This window comes from Cryptotermes secundus, unplaced genomic scaffold, assembly GCF_002891405.2.
Source record: "Cryptotermes secundus unplaced genomic scaffold, Csec_1.0 scaffold853, whole genome shotgun sequence".
NCBI lineage: Eukaryota > Metazoa > Arthropoda > Insecta > Blattodea > Kalotermitidae > Cryptotermes > Cryptotermes secundus.
Window position 1 is genome coordinate 205956 of NW_019719373.1, and position 16487 is coordinate 222442.

The 16487-nt window shown below is 45.0% G+C and overlaps 2 protein-coding genes across 4 annotated transcripts in view; one reads left to right on the forward strand and one right to left on the reverse strand.

The window, feature by feature from the left end:
* The window catches only part of LOC111865336, a 385756-nt gene that overhangs the window by 34112 nt on the left and 335157 nt on the right, over positions 1–16487 (reverse strand). The window lies entirely within an intron of this gene.
* The window catches only part of LOC111865356 (fringe glycosyltransferase), a 151719-nt gene continuing 136285 nt past the window's right edge, over positions 1054–16487 (forward strand). The window contains exons 1-2 of the mRNA XM_023853307.2: positions 1054–1317; positions 12839–13141. Of these exons, the coding sequence (XP_023709075.1) occupies positions 1183–1317; positions 12839–13141 (438 nt within the window). The 5' untranslated portion in view covers positions 1054–1182. The remainder of the gene's footprint in view (positions 1318–12838; positions 13142–16487) is intronic.

The following is a 16487-nucleotide window of genomic DNA, read 5'->3' on the forward strand; positions in this document are numbered from 1 at the left end:
TGCCACGGCTAAACCGCAAGAGATGGAGCGAGACACATTGCGACTGAAATGCGTTAATAAATACGAGCTTCCCAAAAATACAATCTGTTTCGGTCCATCGCTTACGGTTTAGCAGTTATGACCATTTGTTTGTAACAAGTACGGCTAATTCAATTCCTCTCTTTAGTGTATGACGCAATACTATGGGCAATGAACTCACTGACGTAACTACACACTAAACGCTTTGGGTAATTTCAATAAAGTACTGTACATGTAGTAATGCTTCAACAAAGCCTCAATTTTAATGTACAAATTACATTTATTCCAATAAAAATCCTAATTTAATACCGTTTTCAACGTTAATCCTGCGAACCAAGGTTCCCCAATCACTTTTTCGAAAATCCAGAGAAGGGGGCAGATGCCAAGATCCCCCCACCGGCGCCCAGTGTCCTCCGATGTCGTTACGGTGAAGATCAAAGAGTGTGGTGTCGGAGTGTTGTCCACTGATGAGATGTTCCTGTTCATTTTTATTAAAACAAGCAAATTGTTACAAAATTAAATTAAAAAATCTGTGCTATTTGCCTTTGAAAGTCAATCGATGTTTCGGAGTACCATGTCGCCTCTATCTTCAAGGTCGAATAATAAGCCAAGCAAGAAGCCAGCGTGAAAGCAGGTGACGAAAAGAGCTCAATGAGAACCTCAAATCGAGTCGTTAAAAACGAGAACAAATTAAATGTGTGTATGTTACAATATAGTTACTTGATGAAAAACGAGATAAAACGTTGACATAAACGAAAATGAATCGTCACGCCACTGGGTTTCAAACCCTCGCGCGCCGAATTCGTCACGCATACCGAGCTTGGTTACAGTGATCTGCCACTAGGTGGCAAGCTGCCACCCAACCAACTGTTGATCCAGAGAAAGAGACAGATGGAGAACAGAAAGAGAGAATGACCAGACAAAGACAACACTACGCGTGCATGCCACGGACAGGAAAGAGATGTAAGAGGGTGCGAGAGAGTGGGAGGGAAAGTACCAGCAGAAGACAAGTACTTGTTTTTACAAGATGGCGACCATGCTGTGGTTAGAGGTGATTGTCAGTCCTCTGTTGGCAGTAGCGATGAAGGGGCTGCTTAACCGCGGCCTGCTCGTGTTGCCGTATATTGTGATGCTGATTGTTAGTCTAGTGTTTTGTTGGTGACGATGGTAAGTGTAGCCCGTCTGAAGAGACTAGTGCAGGGCCTCACGTTAGTGGCAGTCGCCGCGTACACTACGATCGTCCTGTACCAGAGCATGTCCACTGCAGCCTCTTCGTCAAGAGGACCGTCCAGACAGCAGGTAACAGCTGCGCTTCAGGAAGCGATGTGAATATTCTTGTTACGATTCTCTGGGGGGCGACACCGTGGAACCGAGCAGGTTGGCTTGGTGGTACCCCTCGAAATGTGCTGAGATACATGCTATGTTGATATGTTGTGTATTTACATCGGTTTTCCCTGTACCTCCTCACAAATTTCGGGATCGTACCCCGACTAGGTCATCACCACTTCCTTCGTAATCCTTCCCAGTTCATTGTTCATTATTCGACGATATATAGGGCTCCGAACTGGTTGAACAGGCTTCGGGTCCCGGCAGGGATAAGAGATTTTTTCTCTCTACAGCGTCCACACTGGCCCTCGGGTCCACCCAGCCTCCAATCGAGTGGGTACCGGGGATCTTTCTCCGGGGGTTAAAGCGACTGGGGTGTGAAGCTGATCACGTCTATCTAGTGCCGAGGTCAAGAATGGTGGCGGTACTGTGTATCTCCAATCGCCCATACGTCTTCATGGTGTGGTGCTTAATTAAGCGTAGGGATAACTTTACCATTAGGTGAGCTACGGGCAGCGTCGTAAAATAACCAACAGTAAGTGTGGTAGGTTGGCAGCAACGTTTTGGAAGAACATGTGCCACAATTTTAACCCTGAAGATGGAAGCGTAATGTTGCTGTTAGCGCACGTCTTAACGTAACTACGCTAGCGTTCAATGGTAGGATCGTCAGGGAATGGCGAATTGGAAAGGAAAAGGTGTTTAACTAATTAAGCACTACGCCATGAAGACGTATGGGGGAGTGAATGTGCGGATCCACGTATTCTTGATGTCGGTACTAGCTGGAGGTAAGTGGTCAGCTTCACACATCGGTCGCTGTATCCCCTGGTACCCACTGTATAGGAGGCTGGGTGGGCCCCAGAACCGGTCTGGCAGACGTGAAGAAGAGAAAAATCTTGCCGCCACCGAGACTCGATCTCCGAACCCTCCGTCGTCGAGCCCGTAGCCAGTCGTTATCCCGACTCTCCGAAAGGAAAAGAACTGTACCGTTATTTGTTTGGAGGAAAACCGTAAAGCCCCAGAACATTGAATGTCCCGGACGAAATTCGAACCGGGTACTTTCTGAATACAAGCCCGACGCGTTACTGCTGCAGCCAACTCGCTTGGTTACACGGCGTCATAAAGCAGAACATCACAACGTGGAAAAGCACGACTTTATTTCCGGTTTAATTCATGGACCATCCCGCGACATCGAGTCATGTGTCAGGGTGAAACCTTTCGCGAATGGGAACGAGTAAGTTGTAAGGGGTTGCAAGTCCCCCTCATTATCGTCTCGTAAAGAAGGGAACCCGTTATTGTAACGGGACCCTACAGATATTGAGTTTAGGACGCGGGGACGCCGCATTAGTTGATTCTAAAGGGTTCTGACGATGGTGGATGACAAACAGAATTACAGGTAATCTGTCCAGTGATTGAGATTAGCTCTTCCTAAGTAGCCCAACTGAGTAGGTGTCTCCCTTTCTCACTTGAAGACGGAAACAGATCCAGGTTCCGAAACGTGTCCTCTATTGCCTAATATTCCGGATGATGGAAAAAGTCCAAAAACCCACTAATTCTGTGTCGGATTATTTTTTAACGGTTCTCAGTTTTCGTCATAAACATCATAATTGTACTTAGTTTAAAGCCAAAGGGCTATATCCCTCATTCTATGGCTCTACAGCCCTTGTGGACCTTGGCCGCTTTTTTAGTTTCATTATCTATACACAGTTATTATGAACTCTTGGACCGGGAAGCAGGCTGTCGCAAGGCCTCTCTACGTACGCACAGAACAACACAGAGCAAACACACACAGACATCCATGCCTCAAGCGGGATTCGAGCCCACGATCCCATTCTTCGACCGCGCGGCCACTGTGATCGTCCAAAGAACAGTATAACCGTGATTAAACTTAGCGAAATCTCAGTACTGTTTAGAAAAGATAATACGGTTTACTTCCTATGTTCAACTGTTCGCGTGTCCCCTGTACTGCGGCCACTTCTGCCCTCTCGTACCAGCCCCAGGTGATAGGTGAGGGTGATTGTGGAGGAATTGGTGGAATGAAGATTGGCAGGGGAAACCGAAGTACTCGGAGAAAACCTGCCCCAGCGCCACTTTGTCCACCACAAATCCCACTTGACCAGACCCGGAATCGAACCCGGGCCGTCGCGGTGGGAAGCCAGCGACTAACCGCTTGAGCTATGGCGCGGCCCTTTTCCAATCTTCCGAAACATGGAGATAAAGCTTAACTCGACGGAGCTGAGCCCTTCTTGAGAAGCCGCCATTTGTGCAGCTACTCTAGAATTCCCCAGCGTTTTATGGAACCCGACGGTTCATTGCTTGTTCACAAGAGCCCTCCACTAGTCCCTATCCAGAGCCAGGTCAATCCAATCCATACCACCCCATCCTATTTCTCAAAGAACAATTTTAATATTATTCACCTACCTACTTCGCGGTTTTTCTAGTTTTTCCTTCAGGCTATCCCACCAAAATCCTATATGCATACCTATTCTGTCCCATTCGTGCCCAGCCCATGCCATCCTCATTGACCATTCTAATTATACTTGACGAAGAGTACATGTTATAAAGCGCCTCATTACGCAGTTTTATCCAACCTCCCGTCACTTTGTCTCTCTTCAGTCCAAATATTCTCGGCAACCTGTTCTCAAACGCCCTCTGTCTGTGTTCCTCCATTAATGTCAGAGACCAAGTTTCACACCCATGCAGAAACACAGGTGAAATTCGGTACAAATATTGTGGAGATAGAACCATTAACAAATTAGACGAGTTTCCATCACAGTGTCCAGACCAGCTCTCGGGCCCACCCAGTCTCCAATCCAGTGGGTACCAGTGGCTCTTTCCTCTGGGATAAGACCGTTGGGGCGTGAAGTTCACCTCTCAGTTTCATACCGTGCCGAGAACAAGAATTTGTTGACTTATATCTCCACTCCTTTACACATCTTCATGGCCCGGTGCGTAATTATGAATGAATGATGTATAAGGGGTGGGCCTTCTCGGCCTTTGCACCGTGACTTACAATGATCTTTTGTGTCTGTGCCCTCAGCAACCCAGCGCTTCGAATGAAGCGTAGGATTTTGTACGTGAGAGCGTCGAAATAGTCACTTGGTTCCATAAAGTATTGACCCAAGTGACGCAATCTTAAATAAGCTAAGGCCTCACACTCACACAGGATGTGTGGCTGTTTCGTTTTCTTCTTGACACCTCTTACAAGTGGGACTATCACTTAGTCCCAGTTTGAAGAGGTGTCCTTTAAGGTGACAGTGTCCTGTAAGTAGTCCCACCACCCATCGGTGCGTAATGAAGCACAGCTACTTCAAATTTTTAATAAGATTTGAGGTGCTGACTGCGGTCATTATGAAGATTAGTCTTCTACGCTGAAGAGAGAGGCAGCAGGTTACTCAGGTTACCAAACTGCACGACGGCACATCGCAGAAGACAAGTCATCTACAAACGTTCATGTTCTCAACACGCGTCTTCCGTTGTTCTCACTTGTAATGCTGTCGATACTGAGAATGGGGGTAACTAGACGTAAGTAGCTGACACGCCGTCGTTAAATAATTAGTCAGTTAACCAAATGGCACACCGACTCTGTGACCTAACTAAACTAACCACAAAATAACTAACACGCTGAAGAATACTGGCTTCTGGGATATGCCGTCGGTGTATGTGGAAGTTCAAAATTTCGGACAAAATTACTGCCTCTATCTTCAGAGCACTGGAAAATCAGGGTACAGATTTAGGGAAAGAGGAAAGGAAACAGGACTGTCAGCGGACGAACAGCAGACGGTGGTTCATAGAAGGACGAAACAAATATTTTTAGGTAAGTTTTGAGGTTTTCACGGCGATGACAATGAAGAAAGTCGTCTTCTGGGTTTAGGCACCATGTATTCTTCGTTTTGGCCAAAACGAAGAATACACGGTGCCTAAACCCAGAAGACGACTTTCTTCAAATATTTTTAGCTTCAACCCTGAAGATGGAGGCAGAAGATTTGTCCGAAACTTTGGAAATATTAGGCTTTTATCAGACTATACGGCGTCACATACCAGAAGACAGTAATATTTATGTTCATCCCCGCGAGAGCGTCAGATCACAACAAACTGATGAGAACTGTCGAAAGAACTACCATAATAAACGTCTATGAAGCGAAGTTCTTTGTAGAAGCTACTAGTAGCTGAGCCAATCAGGAGAATCCCGCCCGTTATGGAGCCCAAAAGTTCATGACCGTGTTCACAAGAGTCCATGCCAGCACGGACGAATCCGGTAGCATGGTGATCGCGAGATTTCGGTGTGAAGTTCGCTTATATGAACTGTCTTACTGTCTTCTGGGATGTGACGCCGTGTGGGTTGGTAGATACGTACCATGTGCCGATGTGTTTGAAAACTGTCTACCAGACTACGCGGCGTCATGCCAGGAAACGATAATCGAAATATTCACTGCTGTGAGAAGCTCACATCTCAGATATGTTACAGCAAACCCTCGATAATCCTGAGTAATTTGGGTGGAGGAGAGGTCACCCGGATTAAGCGATAATTCGGATTAGTGCCTCAAAAGGTAGCCCTAAAAGATAAAGCAAATTAGAGCACAAATAAAGGGACAGTTTAATGGTGTAAGTAGTGCTGATGAAAATAAATAAAATATTACTGTTGAGGCTTTATTTAAGAACTGTAAAAAGGCAATACATATATTCATCGACGGAAGATACAGAAGTTGTACTTGTTTCTGAACGTAATAATGCAGGTTTGAAGAAGCTGTCAAGTGACTCATCTGCCTTCCTAAATATCATGTGTCTTTTGGAGTATGTACTCAACTGTGAACAGCATTTTTCATATTTCCATCCGGATTAACTGCAGCCGGATTAGCGAGGGTTTACTGTTTATTGTTCAACAACCTGCTGGTTACTGAGCAAGTTCTCTCAAACGCTAAGGCTTCCCGACGTGCGTTACGGAGCTACTGGGTTCGAATCTCGGCCGAAACGTCAGATATTGTGACTGGAGTTTTCTTAATACCTCTAAAACCGGATTAGCGAGGGTTTACTGTGTATTGTTCAACAACGTACTGGTTACTGAGCAAGTTCTCTCAAACGCTAAGGCTTCCCGACGTGCGTTACGGAGCTACTGGGTTCGAATCTCGGCCGAAACGTCAGATATTGTGACTGGAGTTTTCGTAGTACCTCTGATTAGACCGCAGTTACTTTCTCTACGCCCTTTCCAATTCATCATTCACTACGATTCGGTACCGGACAGTCAGGGTTATTGACGACGGTGGCAGCGAGCCATAAGTGAGTAAACGGAGTACTTCCTCTTATATGCTTATAAGGAGTGTTCATACAGAGTTATTGCCGCTTTCTGGGCTTAATATAGAGGCAAAACGTTCCTCCGAAACGTCGATAAACTTTTACCAGACTGCACAGCGTCATATCCCAGAAGAAGGAACTGTCGGAGCCCCATATCGGACAAAGAAACGTCCTGTTCTGTGACGGGAAGTGCACATTCTCATGCTGCGTGATTTCCTCCCTGAACTTTGTCATGGTGCGATGTTCAGTTTTTGGCCTCTCATCTATTGAACATCGTTTGAAGCCTGTCCCATTGGACCCCTGCACCCATCACAGCCCGCGTATACCTTTCTGTGTAATGAGTCTGTCATTAGATGAACAAGCGCCCTTCCACGGCAGGTAAAGGCTATTTTTAGGCTTGTCCTCTCCTGCGGTCACAAAAATTACAGAAGCAGGAAGGAATGGGGTGCTTTCCTGGCCTTTTGTCCAGAGATTTAAAGGGACAGTCGTAAAACATCAAGGGCTAAAGTCGGGTCGCGACGTATTGGTCCTCATATGCGCGTTCGGTCCCGTCCTCTTCGACACAAATACGAGGGAGAGTTAGTAAATAGGTCACAAATAGATATAAAGCTTAAAACGTGATATTCTAACCTGAAAAAAAACATTAATTTCTCGACATATGCTCCACCAGCGTTGAAACACTTATTCCATCACTTTACCAGTGCGTCGAAACCCGCAGCATAGAATGACTGTTGTTTCAGCCACTTCCGCACCTCCGTTTGAACCTCTTCGTCATCAGCGAAACGTTTGCCAACCAGCTATGAACCGCTTTAAGCGGCAAACACGTCCCACAGTAAATAGGAAACATTTCTTTATGAATATCTTTTGCATTGAGTCCTTTTGTCCCCCTAAAAACATACAACAGAACGCTGCTCTTCGGTAATACACTCAAGCACAGTCGCCATTTTGACTACTGAAAAAAAGCCCGTGAACATGTGCATGCGCGTCTGCAACCTAGACTGCCATGAGACTGGACTGTGCTGCTACCTAGTGATACGAACAGAAAACCTATTACTTCCATTACAGTTGTTTTACTTCCATTTGTGACCTGTTCATTGACTCTCCCTCGTATATTTATATTCGAAAATAGAACACAGGGTTTCGGAGCTGGATTTGCCTCCGTTCCAAGGTGAAGGACACACAGACAATTGGTTCGTTAGAAGGGCTTTCTGCCCTTGCGAAGTTGCTGGATACGTTCTGCAGCCCTGATGTGCCGTTAGTATGTTATTTAGAATGAGAAAGAGATGCGAGGCCAAGGCAAACAAAAACGAAAGGTGAAATAATTCCTTTACTTAATTACCTTAACGAAGAATTGCGCCATGAAGTCATGTGGGGGAGTGGAGGTACAGATCCGCTATTGGAAACCTCGGGACTAGACGGCGGTGAGTGGTGCCTGTCGCTTTACCTCCGTGAAAGAGCCTCCGGTGTCCATTGGATAGGAGGCTGTGTAGGTCTCAGAGCTGGCATATACTCTACAGAGTGGAGAAAGTCTCCTGTTTCTGCTGGGAATGGAACCCGGGTCGTCCAGTCCATAACATGTTTTATTTGCGTATCAAATAATGTCAGTTTACGATTATGGATAATTCCTGCTCCAGAACACTATGTAAAAGTCGAAGTGATTCAATTAATCCTTTGAAGGTGGCTGTTAAATTGCTGCTGGTCCTCGCCAGCGCAGTGATTCTTGGTTTCGAGTCCCACGGGACTCATGACCATATCTTATGTCTGACGGCTCTAGGAGCCTTCCAGGCTGTGCAGCCCTTTGACGTCAAGAGTCAGAGTTTCCGTATTTACGTATGTATAGGCCGCACATTTTTTTGCCAAAAATTCAAGAGGAAAACTGGGGTGCGGCTTATATTCGAAATATTCGAAATCACACTTCATTTAAAAAAAAATATATTCATAATTAGTAATACAGGGTGTAATACTCCTGAAATAATATTCCAAGAAAATTATTTTTTCTATAATTTCTGTCTGAAAATTGTGCTGCGGCCTATACACGCACGCGGCCTATACATGCGTAAATACGGTATTTTACGACTGGCGGTTTACCGCCAATCAGTTTGCCTTTGCGCAGAGCACCTTGAGATTCATGACCAGCGTTTTTTTTTCCAACGGAACCCTTGCAGCCGTAGCTTTTATATAACATATTCTGAGACGAGAGGATGGATTTGTCGTTTAAAATTGCTTCTGGTCCTCGCCAGCGCAGTCATTCTCGGGTCCGAATCCCGCCAAACTCATGACCATATTTTACTGTCTCAGATACCAGACTCCCCCAAACCGTGAGGGTCAGGCCCTCGTATTTATATCCCCCAGGAAGAGTGTGGCCCAGTTGTATCCCCAGACACTGGGTTCCAATTTCGTCTCCTCCTACGACTCTCAGGGCTACGGTGGAGGTATTAGAACCCGCCTCCACACGGGCTAACCAGCCCTTTGAAGCCTGATGTACAATAATAGATATAAATTCAGTTAGTACCTCACAGGAAACACATTACGTCTCCACTACAAAGCCCAACCGGTTAATGCTGTTTAAGGAAATAATTGCTGTTTATTGTGAGAACAACACGGAACACACAAATACACTGTGTAGGCAGAATGCAGAGTTCAGTTAGTACCTCACAGGAAACACATTACGTCTCCGCTACAGAGCCCAACCAGTTAATGCTGTTTAGGGAAATAATCGCTGTTTATTGTGAGACTCATACGGAACACATAAATACACTGTGTGGGCAGAATGCGCAGTATCTTTTTATGTTAAAGCAGGTAGTACGTACAGTTACCACTGTGCTTTTAAAGTGTTAAAACAGAGCATTGTTACGTAACTATTTGCGGGTCTTAAAATCGGTATGGATGTATATAGAATTATAGTTTGGTACACACCCACATGGTACCAAATTTCCATGGGTAACGGCGTGGTCAGAGTTCCTGGCTACAGATCCAGCGGTCTGGGTTCGATTCCCGGCGTTACCACTTTTTTTTTCTGAGAAATAGTGGGTCTGGAACGGGGTCCACTCAGCCTCGTGAAGATAATTGAGGAACTATTTCAAGGAAATAGCGGCTCCGGTCTAGAAAACCGAAATTAACGGCCGCGGGTATCTGTTGCGCTGACCACGTGACACCGCATAAGTTGGCACTAACTTCGCCAACAAGAGGCGGTAGCTCGGTCGGTATAGTTCGCTTGCGGACTGGAGAACACGGAGTTTGTTTTGGCCCCACAGTAAGGCATGTCATGCAGACATCATGCAGTTTTACAGCCTGCAACCTCCTTTCCTTTACGTCCACCTCCTTTATCGAGTATAATTTTAGTACCAGATATTTTAAGTGGTAATATTAATTATCAGTTTTATGTACGGTGTTTCGTAATGTGCACATAAAGATTTATGCCAGGTTCAAGAGCTTATTGACAAGAAAAGCAGCAATTTCATGAAATGACAAAGTATACGCTGTAATAAGCATCCTCTGAAGTTGGTACTAACTTCGCCGACAAGGGGCGGTCGCTCGGCCGGTATAATTCGTTTGCAGACTACAGGCCACGGAGTTTTACACTATAATCAGTGTGTAATCAGATGCGTGTATGCTGTTAAGAGTTATTTTGATGTGCAGAGGCATGCCGTAGGGACCGCCGCAAGGCCCTGCGTTACATGATGTGATTAGCTGAAACAGTAGTCCTGTCTGATAGGCCCACCGGCGGCTATTAATTAAAAAAAGCCACTACACAAAAGACACATTTACGTAACTCCGTGGAAAGGACCCCGGGTTGAGTTACAATTTCCCAAACTTTCCAGTTTGTTTGGGCAGTGACTGTGGTGACTAGGCTACGAGCTGGTCTACCGGAGAATCTGGGTTCGATTCCCAGTGGGGAGGGGCAGAAATTTCTTTTCCACCAGTGACCGAACCGGTTTTGGGGGCCCACCCGGTCCCGTGTGCAATGAATGTAGGAGGCTGTGTCCCGAAGGGGGTAATGCGGCCGGAACATCACGATAACCAATCACTTTTATCTAGTGCCGATGTTAATGCACGAATCTGTCTCTCTGCTGCTTATATAGGTCTTACGGCGTGAACTTAAAGCCCAGGGACACTTTTACATTATCATTGTTTAGGAACATGAGTGTGAAACTTGGTCTCTCATCCAGAGGATGTGTGTAAGAACAGGGTATTTAAAATACGGTAATTTGGTTACAGTTAATCCGGTTCGAAATATGAAAAATGCTCTTCAGAATAGAATAAATACTTTAAAAGATACGTGGCATTTAGGAAGGCAGATGAGTCACTTGTCTGTTCAGACAAAACTTGACAGTTTCTTCAAAGCTTCATTATTACGTTCAGAAACAAGTACAACTTCTGAGTCTTCTATCGATGAATAAAAGTACTGTCTTTTTATAGTTTTTAAGTAAAGGCTCTAGAGTTGTGTTTCTTATTTTCATCGGCACTGCTTACGTCATTAACTTTTCCATTTATTTGGGTTCTCAGTTTTTATTGTCTTTTAGGGCTGCCTTTTTTCACTAGTCCGGATGTCCTCCCCCCATTACTGTTTACTGTAATATTTGGATTAATGGTAAATGTAAAGTTATCCTCTGTGCTTAACTAATTAAGCACTACGCTATGAAGGCGTATGGGGGAGTGAATGTAGAGACCCTCCTTTTCTTGACCTCTGCACTGGCTGGAGGTGAGTGATCAACTTCAGGCCCCTACCGCTTTACCCCAGGGGAAAAAGTCCCCAGTTCCCATTGGATAAAAGGTTGGGTGGGAGCCGGTCTGGACGACATGGAGAAGAGAAAATTCTTGACCCTGCCGGGGCTCGAACTCTGATCCCTCGGTCGTCCAGCCAGTAACCAGTCGCTATACCGACTGCGCTACCCTGGCTCCTAATATCTTGAGGAAATGTCGTGAGGATGGAGAAAGCTTCACAATTTGTACTCGTCACCAAACACTGAAGTCTCCCTGCTTCACGCTTTAGGGTACTTGTACCTAGGTTAGGCAACCTAACATAGGAAAAGTCCCGTTAGATATGTTTGAATGTCCTACCGGGGTATAAATACCGGAATATGCTGATAATATTGTCACGTGTATCTTGGTAACGCGACAGTAAATAATCGGTTCCGGATTTGATAACTCGATTTATTCAGTATATTCCACGTCGTAACTACAATTCGTTATTACACTAACACATCAACTATTGGACTGCCTTGAACGAGGTCTTCCTGACGAATCTTCTCGAACAGTCTTCATTGCTCCATATATAGGCTTGGCACGGACCACCCACAGAAAACACATTGCTGCTCAGCAGCGGATATCATGTATTGTCAGGCATGACCGCCCATTCATTGCCTAGCAATGGACGTCCTATTGTTGCTCATTCTTTGCTGCGATACGTGTTTACCGGCCAGTTACCTAGCAACGGACGCCCTATATAGTTGGATGCTTGTTAGTTGGAACATGTTTACGTATTCGTCTCCTGGAAACGGCCCAATCTGTCACAATATGAAGTAGTAAGACTGTAATGATGACGCAGCTGTGTGCATCACGAACTCAAAATGACGCGCCCTTTTTCCAGTAACAGACGGGGGTTTAGCAAGACGGTAACACTTTGCAGGGTATGTCTCACGTCCGGTAGAAATGAGAAATGCACACATCTGGGTTGTCACACTGCCATTCGGGAGGTTCTCAGTTCGAATTTCGGCCGGATGTTATCCTGATTAAGGTTTTCCGCAGTTTTCCGTAGTCTCTCCAAGCAGGCCACCATCCGACGCTTTTGTCTCCATGCTGACAACGTCGGCGAGAGGCCACATACAATGCGAAGACCCAACAGTTGAATCAGTATCAATAAACAACCATCGGGACAGCCTAAAATTAGTAAATACTGTAATTCAGACTGTGGTCTTCCCGGTTGTGTACAATCTTCTGTGTGGGTACCAGGATTTCGGAGAATCGTACAGCCTCCGTCTTCAGGGATGAAGTGTTCCTTCACGTCGGCTTCCGCATATTAAGCTGCACGGTGTCACAACTCAGAAGACCACACGATCTGAGCAATCACCGGCATAGAAACCGCAAAACCCAAAACCTGCAATGTCTCTACATGAACCTAACTTGACTTTTAACGCCGATTTAGCTTTCTAGACACGTGACTACCGGTTCTGAAGCTTGCTAAGTCTTCTGTGACGTGTTGCAGGTGTCAGGCTGGCAGGAGAGGGCGCCCCGGTCCATATCCAAGGACTACGACGCTATCAATAGCAACATCATTCTTCCTGTCGCGGACCCTGCGGCTGTACATAGGAGTCATAACGCCAAAGTCACAAGAAAGACCAGTGAAAGTGACACTAATTATAACAACGTTGTGCTAGCAACTGGGACTAGTAGACCCGTGGGGACCCAGTTAAGTGATGTGTTCATAAGCGTTAAAACGACACGTAACTACCACAAGTGGAGACTTCCGGTCATCCTCAAGACATGGTTTCAGCTTGCCAAGGACCAGGTGAGGCATATATGTAGGATCTGAGCTTCTCACAACTGTCGTTATGAAGAGTGTTGTAGTCCGTTGAAAGCCAAACGACGTTTCGGAGGATCATACCGCCTCCATCTTCAAGGTCGAGCAAGATATCAGCGTGAAAGTAAGGCCGAAGAATAAGCCAAGCAAGCTCTGCTTGCCGTCTACTTTCATGGTGGTTTCTCGCTTTGCTCATTCTTCGACCCTGAGGATAGAGGCGGTATGTTTCTCCGAAACGTCGGTTGATTTTTCAACTAGCAAGCAAATACTCTGCTTGCCACCTGCTTTCACGATGCTATCTTGCTCGGCATATTGAACGCTGAAGATGAAGACGATATGCTTCTCCGAAACGTCGGATGACTTTCAACGGACTACACGGCGTTATATCCCAGAAGATAGTACTTTTCAGGTAAGGCTTACTTTTGCTGTTAAACTTCTACCAGATTACACGGCATCACGCCCAAGAAGATATGCTGACTGTACCATGGAGACGAGGGTGCGTCATTGTTAGTGACGTAGACAGTTACGTCATCATCAGAAAATTACTGGATTTATTTTCAACGCATTTCAAATATTCTTTCGCCAGTGGGAAATTCAGACGTACTTAACAAGGACTTTTATTTCGAAATTGCTTACACAAGGTACGTCATAGCTTCTGTATGCGGAAGAGGAGTCTGTGTAAGGTTCTCACATTGGTGGTTATGAACAGGCAATATAACGCCGTGTAGTCAGTTGAAAGTCAACCGACGTTTCGAAGAAACATGCCCCCTCTATCCTTAGGGTCGAATAATAAGCCAAGCAAGAAACCAGCATGGAAGCAGGTAGCAAGCAGAACTTACTTACTTACTTACTTACTTACTTACTCATGGAGCTGAGCCCTTCTGGAGGAGCCGCTAATTCTGCAGCCACTCGAGAATTTCCCAGCATTTTATGGAACCCGAAGGTTCATTACCGTGTTCACAAGAGCCCTCCACTGGTCCCTATCCTGAGCCAGATCTATCCAATCCATACCATCCCATCCTATCTCTGTAAGATCCATTATAATATTGTCCACCCACCTACGCCTTGGTCATCCCTGTGGTCTCTTTCCTTCTGGCTTTCCCACGCATATCCTATTCGCATTCCTCGTCTCCCCCATTCGTGCTACATGACCTGCCCACCCTATCCTCCTTGACTTGATCATTCTAATTATACTTGAAGAAGAGTACAAGTTACGAAGCTCCTCATTATGCAGTTTTCTCCAACCTCCTGTCCACTTCATCTCTCTTCGGTCCAGATATTCTCCTCAACACCCTGTTCTCAAACACCCTCAGTCTATGTTCCTTCCTTAATGACAGAGTCCAAGTTTCACACCCATACAGAACCACAGGCAAAATTATAGTATTGTATATTCTAATTTTTATGTTTTTGGACAACAGACGAGAAGACAAAAGGTTCTGTACTGAATGGTTACCCGAGTTCAATCGCCTCTTAATTTCCTCCTGAATCAGGTTTCGATCTGTTATCGTTGTTCCCAAATATCTGAACTGTGCCACATTTCCAAAACATCTGTTTCCTATCTTTATGTCATGATTTTGTCCTTCATTTTGGTGACGAGACAGCAACATATACTTAGTTTTCTCTGTGTTTACTTCTAGACCAACCTCTTTACTTGCGTCAGTTAAAGTTTGTGTGTTTCTCTTTATGGTATCTACATTATCACCCAGTAGATTCACATCATCGGCATAGGCCAACAGCTGACGTGTCCCATTTAATTTCCGTCCCACCTGGTTTCCCTGGACCTCCTAATTGCATATTCTAAAGCAAAGTTGAAAAGAAGTGGCGATAAAGCATCTCCTTGTTTTAGACCATTCTGGATAGGAAATTTATCAGACAAATGTTTACCTACACGGACTTTACTATACGTTTCGTTTAAACACATTTTAATCATCCTAACTAGTTTCTTGGGTATCCCAAACTCTTATCAGAATATTGTACAATACTTCCCTCCTAACTGAATCATAGGCTTTCTTGAATTTTTTCTCCAATATCTGACGAATGCAAAAGATCTGATCTATAGTTGATCTGTTACGTCGAAACCCACACTGATGATCCCCAATAATTTCATCTATATATGGACTTAAAAGAAGAATACTGGACAGTATTTTATATGAAGTTGGTACCAGTGATATCCCCCGATAATTACTACAGTGAGTTGTATTACCCTTCTTGTGCACTGGTACAATAATAGACTCCTTCCACTGATGAGGCAATAACAAGCAGAACTAACTTGGCTTATTCTTCAACTATGAAGATGGAAGCGACATTTTCCTCCGAAACGTCAGTTGACTTTGGGCTACCCGACGTTATATCCCAAAAGACAGAACTCTTTTGAAGTCCCTTGTAAATGCGGTTCAAATCCGGACCGTCGTGTTGACACCGCGTCTTGAAAATATCTAGTAATTGCCCAGTGATGACGTCACTGAGCTGCGATGACGTACCCACGTTCCCATAGCAGATGGATTATATACTCTGGTTCATAGATGGTCTGTGACATGGCCAAGAATTCCAGATCGAACTTTGCCGTTTCTTGCTGCAAGCTAAAATTGTAAGCGCATGGTTAACTGCCTTGGCGTTGCAGAAAATATCCAGCAGTTCATGACGTATTACGTTTTATTGCCAGCCTGTTCATTTCGACCATATTTTTTATTGCAATGTTGTTCCTTTTACGACTCGTGGCTTGCTGAATCAATCAGAACGTTGGAATTACTCCAAATGCAGGTGTGACTGGAGTTGTGAGGGATAAGTATGGCCCAGGCGACATTGAACCGGCTATAAAATCACATGCAGCCGAGGGGAGAGCAGCAGACAGGTATGGGCACCAATAGGATTTGGGGGGCACAAAAGGTTGCGTACATCCTACGTTTTAATTATAACTAAGGGTGATTTTGTTGAGAAAGTTATTAAACACTTTTGTATTCAGGACAGAGGAGCAGTTTTCTTGAAGAAAATTTCAAATTTGCTATTCATATTTGTTATCCCCCCGCTTTCCCCCCCCCCCCGAAATTTGATTTCACTTTGTAAGTCCATTGTGGTCGACCAGAAACCTGCCTTGTCTCCTCCCTTCCGTTACCAGTGAGCAGTAATTCAGTTTCTGAGCTCAGGAAATCGACAGAAGATGCCAAGTTTATAACCCGACACTGGCGATGCCATAAAGTAAAGCACAAAGACGAACTACCAATTTCTAAATGCATTGCTCGTGTTCCTACCGTTAACTTCCAAAAACCTGATCTTTCATCAGCTGATCAAGAAATTCGCCGTTTATTATGAAACTTTCAGGTTCATTACCGTGTTC